The sequence below is a fragment of the Myotis brandtii genome, unplaced genomic scaffold (assembly GCF_000412655.1).
Source record: "Myotis brandtii unplaced genomic scaffold, ASM41265v1 scaffold250, whole genome shotgun sequence".
NCBI lineage: Eukaryota > Metazoa > Chordata > Mammalia > Chiroptera > Vespertilionidae > Myotis > Myotis brandtii.
Window position 1 is genome coordinate 3,254,068 of NW_005359478.1, and position 8,962 is coordinate 3,263,029.

At 42.7% G+C, this 8,962-nt stretch overlaps 1 protein-coding gene across 7 annotated transcripts in view; it reads right to left on the minus strand.

The window, feature by feature from the left end:
* ARHGEF11 (Rho guanine nucleotide exchange factor (GEF) 11) overlaps positions 1-8,956 on the minus strand; it is an 84,363-nt gene extending 75,407 nt beyond the window's left edge. For 6 of the 7 annotated variants that reach the window (XM_014540860.1, XM_014540858.1, XM_005867612.2 and 3 more), the window contains exon 1: positions 7,819-8,956. In XM_014540860.1, the coding sequence (XP_014396346.1) occupies positions 7,819-7,850 (32 nt within the window). In that variant the 5' untranslated portion in view covers positions 7,851-8,956. The remainder of the gene's footprint in view (positions 1-7,818) is intronic. The other variant, XM_014540857.1, reaches the window with a different exon arrangement.
* Positions 8,957-8,962: the final 6 nt, after the last annotated feature.

The window sequence follows — 8,962 nt, forward strand, 5'->3', positions numbered from 1 at the left end:
AATGGACCAGTCTTCTTATATGATGGATAACGTGAATATCCCTAAACCCCAGACCCTGTTCCTGTGAGGACATGGAAACCCTAGTGGTATTTTGCCCCTCTCCTTAGGGCTCTGAGGAGAAAAGGGTCTGTGGTTCTAGCCTCATAAAAGGTCCCATTCACAAAGCTATTTACTACACTCTCTCTAGCACCTCCGGCAGAACAACAGCGGCCTTTCTCTGCAGCAGCAGTCTCTTAGAGGGAAACTTCTGAGGGAAATAAATGGGGCCAGCCTGGGGCAGGCAGGACAATAGCAGGGTGGGCCCTCTGCCCCTCAGACTCCTGCAGGGAAAAGCAGTCAGGAAACCAGGCTGCCAATGGGGAAATACCCTCAGCCCTGAGACGCTGAAGAGAAGCAACCCCAACAAGGCTGCTCTGTCCCTAGAAGAAATACCAAGTGCCCAGAGACCTAGCACCCAGGAAGAACAAGGGGGATTCTTGATCTCAGTTCCTGGCAGCGATGTTTAGAGTTGCTTTCTTGCAATCCCTTGGCTAGAGGCATGGAGGGAATTTGAAATGTCAAAAATGAGCTTGAGTCCAAGTCTGGAAACGGCCAGTAGAAATATACCATGTATAAAGAGAACTAAACAGGGCACTAGAAGGCAATCCAGAAAAGCAAAGAGACATCACTTCTGAACCCTGAGTAACAAGATATAATTACCAACATAACACATACAAAGAATGGAAGAGCACCAACATTTACTTATAATAGTTCACCACATGCTAGACATTCTATTAGAACTTTTACATAAATTATTTTACACAAACAAAGAGAAGAGTTGAATAGCTATATGTATGTGCCAAAGAAATGCTGACTAATAAAATATATAGAGTTTGATGGTAATGACCAAAAAAGGTTTCCTTGAAGGAAATAAGACCCAAAGAGTTGGGGGAGAGAGAGAACAATCATGTAAAGGTGTGAAAAGAATGAAGTGGGCCCCGGAAGCTGGCTAGTCTACTTGAAGGAGGGTGGCAGGTGCAGTAATCAGACCTACAATTAGTGAGATGTGGGCTGAACTGAAGGAAGAAATCATGAATCCCAGGCCAGGGAGACTGGGCTAAGAAGGAAAGACACGGTGGGTTTCTAACAAAGGATTACTTGAGGATGAGAACTTATGCACCTGATTTTTAACTACTCTGTTTGCTAGCTGTGTTACCAGAGCCATGCCTTTCAGTCCTTAGTTTAGAATCAGCATAGGCCTGAGCACACAAACACAGCTGAGGAGAGTTCAGGCCAATCTGGGGTCCTTGTCAAACTAAATGCCTTAACAACACTCACCATATGTTTGGCACTATCAAATTCACTAAACGTTTTTACACAAATCATTCTGATCACACAGTTAGTTAGTGGCTGAGCTGGAGCTCACACAAAGATCTCACTCAACGTCCTCAACTCTTTACAATTATGCCACTAGGGGCCCTGGCTGGGTAGCTCAGTTGGTTAGAGCATCAGGTCAGATCCTTGGTCAGGTCATATCCAAGAATCAATAAATGAATTCATAAACAAGTGGTACAACAAATCAAAATTTCTCTCCTTCCACCCCCACTTCCTCTCTTTCTCTCTCTAAAATCAATCAATAAATAAAAAAATTATGCCACTATGATGGTTTCTGCATAGATATTCCTTCAACCCTGGAGTTTGATCTGCTATGTGAAATCGAGGAATGATTAATCAGAATCCATCAAATATATGTTAATCTCAAATCGATTCAAATCCCTAAGGGATATCCCAGGACTCACTCCCCTTCTCTCCCTCTCTTTAAAAGGCTGCAGCGAAGAGCTCTAAAACTATCTGGTAGACATAGCCTAACCTAAGGGTCTTGGCAAGTTAAGTACCATTTGATATGCTAAACTCAGTGAATTGCTGGGTACCATGGGAGACAGAGTGACTTTTTAACGATGATCTTATTCTCTCTAGCAATAGCACTACCCTTCTCTCATCAGTCAGTCTCAACTTGGGAATCAAATTTGATTCAGCCTTAACATACCTTGTTGATTTTCCTTCCAAATTGCCTTTCAAATCCTGCCCCTCTTCTTTTTCCCCACATTATCCTTTGCTAAGATTGCTGCAAAAACTCCTCGCTGGCCCTCTTGGCCCCAAGCTCTCTTCGCATAACATCAAAATTCTCTCTTTAAACATGATTTTTATCACCATATATTACATAAACCTAACTGGCTCCCTTTTTCCTACCAGATCCAGTGAATAGCTTTATCCACTCCCATACCTTGACATAATTTCTCTCTGCTCAACAAAGACCATCTAGAGCAGTGATTCTCAACCTTCCTAATGTCGCGACCCTTTAATACAGTTCTTCATGTTGTGGTGACCCCCAATTTCATTGTTACAAATTGAACATAATTAAAGCATAGTGATTAATCACAAAAACAATATGTAATTATATATGTGTTTTCCGATGGTCTTAGGCGACCCCTGTGAAAGGGTCATTCGACCCCCAAAGGGGTTGCGACCCACAGGTTGAGAAACGCTGATCTAGAGACACTCCATATTTGGTTCTGCCCTAGAACCTCTGCTTATGTTGTTCCCTTGTCTGAAATGCCCTCCTCAATTTCTTCCACCTAAATAATTTCTGACTACCTCTCCCCTGGCTATTCTCATGAACACCAACTTTCTATTCTTCTCTAAATACACCTTTTTGGTATACATCAAGATTCAGCAATTATGTACTATCTTTTTATTGTTTTGTTAACACTTCCCAACAAGAATGCAAGCTCCACATTCTTACAAATTATTTCCCAGAACATCAAGAACTGAGCTGAGCATGGAGCTATTTGATAAATATTTGTTGTCCAACCAAACTGGGCATGTGCCTCTGACTGGAAACGAACCCAGGACCCCTCAGTCCCCAGGCCAACACTCTATCCACTGAGCCAAACAAGCTAGGGCTAACTTTTCATATTTTTTTTGTCTATTCTAAATGGGAAGACAGAGACTGATAGTACTTAAGAGCATTAAAGATAAATTTGTTACTCTAAGGGTGCTCTTTCAGAAATGCTTTTGAGTATCTAAAGCTTAGCTTGCTCCTGCTCATAATGGATATTAATTGCCAAATGCTTTATCTGCAAATCCCCTGCCATCTTTTATCTCATCCCCAGATAGGACAAGAGCACATTTTGGAGAGGACTCAGTATTTCAGGGAACTTACTGTTTGCAGCTCTGGATACCTGTCACTGTTCTGGGAAGCCAACCTTCTAAACTAGGTAGAAACTCAGGTGAATGGTGATTTCTTGGTTCCAGGGCTCAATAAGAAGAACCTGAAGCATTCCAGGAACCACTCCCCACCCCTTGCTCAGATAAGCCATCTCTTCAGCCCCAGCTACAAACCTTCCCCTCAGCCTGAGGCTCTTTCCTAGGAAAGGCCTACCTACCATTCCCCTCCCTCTTCTGCCTTCTCTTTCTCCCTCCTCCACACACCTTCTATGAAATTTAGCCTCTTTTAGAAAAAAGGCTACAGACTAGAGAAAGGTTGCATTCAATCTCAGATCCCTGTTGCTGGTCTGGATTTATTGAATTAGGAAAACTCATATGCTTCTAAAACAAGGAACATCCAGAGATCACAAAACGAATCTTTCCTATCCCCATCTAAAGGAGCCAAGATAGCTGAAGCCTCCATCGAAATTCCTGGGAAGGAGATTCAATAACCTCCTCTCATATTCTTCTAGTATTATCACCCAACCCTTACCATTGCAAAAGCATTCCTTCTTTCTAACTTCATGCGCTTCTGCAACAAAAAACCCTGTTCACTCTGGTTAAATTCTTCAAAAACAATGGGAAAGCTCTTTCAGTTACTCTTAATTTGTTTTGGGCTACTTCAGAAAGTAGTGCATGAAGCTAAATCAAATCCACGTGTTTACCATCTAAAATTTATATACAGTTTTACGATTTAGAACGCCATTTGAAATATATTATCTTATTTGATTTGCTCCTTTCAGCAGCCCCCTGAGAGAGATGCAATAAATGTTATAATCCTCAAATGACACACTATGTTTGTGAACTGGAAAGCATTTCATATGAATGAGCTATTGCTTTACATGAGGAAACTAGAGGCAGTATGTGACTTGCCCAAGGTCACACAGTTAAGGGGAATGCCAGGCTCAAATTAAGAACTCTTGGCTTAAATCTAGTACTTCTCTGTTTTGGTCCTCACATGAGCTAACTAACTCTGCACAGAGAAAAGCTGTTTTATGGGTGCAAATTTTAACCCATCTGGCCATCTCAAAACATTTGCCCTGGAAAATGAGGCAAGTGGATATAGATGACAGTATATAATGACTAATGAGCACTTAGGAATGGTCATTACCATTCCTGTCAAAATAATTCAGTGTCATTACCTCTGCTTGCCATATCAAACACATTTTTAGGAACACCAGAGAAGAATATATACTAGTGGGCAATAAGCTGTTCATGGACAAAATCTGAAAGGAACAAGAACAGGTATGCTTTAGTAACCCATTTTCCAGTAACAACTGATTAACACTAAAAGGTTAATCGCAAATACTCCATGTTTCTTTGAACCCAGGAATCACTCCCCTGGAAGGGGTTAAAGACTCTGTCAAATATTCCAAAGCCCTCTTTACTTTAGCCACAGTATCTCTCCACGGACATCATCCTCCATCATGTTGCTGACCTCCTAGAAAATATACATCACCTGGAGAGTCTTCTCTAATTGACTTTAACTACATCTGAAATTAATACATGAATGAAAAGTCTGAAATTGAAGAATTTATACTTGCTGACATGTTCATCCATTCTAACAACATTCATTTGTCAATATTTACTGAACACTTACCCCATACAAGGTGCTACGCTAGGCACGCAGGATCTACCTGAGCAAACCAAACACAGTCTTTTATGGAGCTTGTAGTCTAATGTTGCTTTTAAGTGATTTTCAATAGTCTTAGACCTTTCCTAGCTCCCCAAGTAGATTGCATGCTCTTTGTGAGCAATAACCACATACTTTAATTTTCTAAATCACTCTTATAGCACCTTACACTACGCTCTCTACACAGCAAATTGATAAACTAAGAGAGAACCCTTAAGTCCATAAGCAGGGGCATTTACTTCCACTCAATCCCTCCAGGATAAGATTGTGAATTATTTACTTATTTATTGGTCCAGCACAAATAAGTCTTTATTTATTCATTTTATTTTCCCAGGGAAAAGAGGGGACGGGAAAGGGTCAGCATATGTTACAAAATGATAGCAAATGGAAGTATCCAACACAGCAAAATCAACCATCAAATAAGCATCCCCAGTGATGGGGGTCATGCAAGTCCAAGGGGAGCTCCGTCTCCTACAGTTCAGAAATGAACGGAGGGGATCAAGGAAAGAACCCACAGGTACATGCTTTCCTACAGGTTGTGATTTAAAATCCACAGGGTCGTGAACCTGGAATGTCAGAAAGTCCAACATGAGTCTACAGCAAAAGGGATAAGATCCAAAGCAACCGGAGATAACTTGAAGAGGGCAAAGGCCCCAGAACTGATCCTCTAATGGGGAAGGGAATCGGGGTCGGAGTAGAAGTGAGGAGCATACTCACTCTACAAAGCTGAATGATGACACAGGAGAAAATGGGGCTTTAACCACAGAAATTACAGGTGTGAGCCCCCAACACTGTTAAAAAGTTCAAAGGAATGATGAAGAGCATCTTACCCCACTGCCAAAAAGAGAATGAAACAGTGCCCCACTGTATACAAAACTATTTAGACAGAGTGGGGCCATGAAAAGAGCCATGGATTCAGAATCAGAAGATCTGTGTGTGAGTCCAGATTCTGCTACGAGTCAGGCAAGATGGCACTGGGCAAGCCAGGTATCCTCTATGAGCCTCAATTATCTCTGTAAAATGGGAGTAATAACCGCTGCTTTATCTGCCTCACAGCAATACTGTGAGGCTCAAATGAGATCTGTTCCTATGAGAGCACTTAGGAAAATGTACTGTGCTCTACAAACCCTGAGATGACTGAGGATATACAAACTCCCAGAGGAGCATCTCTCATCAGTCCAGGAACCCTCATTGCCTCCTTCTTGTATTCCCAACGCGTAAGTTTCCATCTTCTCATATCCCTGAATTCAGACAAATCGTCCACCATCCACATCTCAAAAATGCAAATTCCAAGAGGGTGAAAAGGGCAGCATGTAAACCATCTCAACTCCTTGCCTTGACATGCCTGTTCTCCCTTTATAAGAGTCAGACTATGGAGTGTGGCTCAGTTGGTTGAGCGTTGCCTAGCGCACCGAAAGGTCGCTGGTTGGATTCCTGATCAGGGCACATACCCAGGTTGTGGGTTCAATCCCTGGTCAGGGACATGTGAGGTCATTGTTTCCCTCCCTCTCTCACTCTCATTCTCCCTTCCTCTCTCTCTAACATCAATAAAAACATATTTTAAAAAATAAAATAAAAGGTAAAGGATGGAGGTTCAGACATACACTTTCTGTTCTTTGTGACTATCTGCCTTTTCCTTTTCACTGCAAAGTCAGTCCTCTGTCTGAGGACTATGAACTAATCTAAACAGGACTCTGAGGCAATAGGGGTTACTGTTGTGGGGAGAAAGACTATATGCACTTTAAGACACATCCCATAGCAAAAAAACCTACAACAACAACAACAACAAAAAGCCACACAAATATTATTAGCATGAATTATGAGTTAATTGGACATGAAGGAAGCAATTACTCCCTTGCAAAGAGTCTTCCCTATCTCTTTCATATTTTTTCCAGGCCCAGGCCTTCCATTTGCTTGTTTAGTCCTCCATCCTGTTAGGATGAACGTACAGTACCCACAAAACAACCCTCTCTCAAGATTCTCAAGGAGAAAGGTTAAGGGGATGGGGGTTGGGGGAGGGGGAAAAAATGGGTTGAGGGAAAAGACACCTTACAAAGTTGTAAACTGTATTGTGACCAATAATGGGAAGGCTGGACAGACTCTGGAGATGGGGGATGGGCATCCTGTGCTCAGACTCTAAGGGCCAGTGCATATCTATTTGCCCATCAGGCCTTTAGTCCCAAAACAACTCCTTCCGGCTCTAGGCAGAGGGAAGGCCTATTTTGCAGTCAAGCTTATTAAAAATGCCTTGGAAGATTAAATCTAGAGCATTAGCCAGTTGGCAGGTCTCAAGTTAAACCCTAACCTTGGAGAGGAAAAAATTCTAATGTGACCTATTCATTTGGGAGCCGTTATTAGCTACGTTAAAAAAAATTTTTTAAAAATCCAGCCCTGTTGGGGTGCAAAGGGTGTTTCTGTCCCATCATTCAGACCCCGAACATCCTCCCCATTCTAGAAATGGGATCCACCCTATCACCAAACCCCACCATTCCACAACAACCAGTCCCGTGGGGGCCCTTTCCCCCAGCAGCTCCAACACCTAAAGCCAGTCCCAATCCACCCTTTCAAATTCACGTACCCTTACCCAGGCTTTCCCCCATTCCCTACCCTCTAGGCTGGCAAGTTAAGGACTCAAATTGGGCCTCTAGCTTGGCAAAAGCCAAAGTTGGCTGGAAGCATTTGCCCCTCCTCCCACTCCTGGCCTCACTGTCTATTGCTTGTATAAAAAAACAACAACACACTGAATCAGGAGATGTTTCGAATATGGATACACAACAGGGAAGATAAACACACATGCCCAGACAGTCCCCAGAGATCAATGCATGCTCCTACCCCACCATTCCCACAGTCCGCCCAGGCCCTGCTTTTGCAACCTTTTACCAAAATGCAACACCCTCCCTCCCCGTCTTTCCTTAAGTGTGGAATATTGGCAAACCTACCTGTCTATACTCTGGGGTAACCTTACACTCATGGTTTCTCGGCGTCTCCACGGTTTCAGAATCTTGTAGTATTGATGTCTTGATCAGGATTGAATCCTTGCAATGTTTAAGAAAGATGAGAGGAAGGGCCTCCCAACTTGAAGATTGAATTCTTTTTCTCCAGCTCTCAGGACCCTAGTAACTGAAGCTCCATTCTCCTTTACCAGTTAATATGGTCTGCTTTCTTAGTCCCCTTTTCCCCTCCCCCGTCTTGAGAAAAAAAAAAAAAAGGAAGAAAAAAAGGAAAAACTATGACCTTAGAAACCAAAAACTCAACCCCAAATTTCTAAAAGGTTAGCGCTATAGGCTAAAAAAACGAAACACAAAGAATATGCCCTCAAAATAACAGTCTTACTACAAAATACAGATGAAAACCATCCTTTTAATCCAGTTTTCCCAGCTGTCCTTCTGTTGGTAAGAGCTTCAAGCTCCAAGGGGGAAAAAATTTCTCCGTTCTTCAATGCTTAAAACGACAACAGATACATTTGAGAAAAGAGGGGGGCGATGAATAAATCCGAATTGGCACTTGGAAAAAAAATATCTTCCAGCTGATTTGCACAGCAAAAAGGAAAAAAAAATTAAACCATACAATAGTATGTAAACAAAAGCACTCCTTCCAAGTCCAGTATAACCCTGGAATCAAAATTAAGAATTTCCTTTAAAAAAAAAAAAAAAGCTTTTACACGAAAGGTTCTGAAATTCTTAAGTGAGCCAATCGCACCAGAAAAAAAAAATTTAAAAAAACAACACCTGAAATGCAATGCTTTTTTTTACCTTTACAATGGCAGCAATAACCACAAACCAGAGAAAACCTCCTCTCCTTTTCTTTTTCCTCTAAACTCGCAGGCTTTTCCCCCTGATGCTCAGACCCAGCCGAGGTTCGGCCTTTTCCCGAAAGACATGCCCGGCGTGAGTTCTGCGGCTCCGCTCGCCCGCATCCAGGCTCCGGTCTTTTCTGTTGCCTCCGCCTCCATGAAACAGACGTCGCTTCCTTCGTCCGCCCTGCGCGCCCTCTCTCCCGGCCTCAACCGCGGCGCCCGGACGCTGCGGGCTCCGGCTGGTGGTTGCGGATTTGCGTTCCGGAGGGACTTCCCTCCGCACCAGC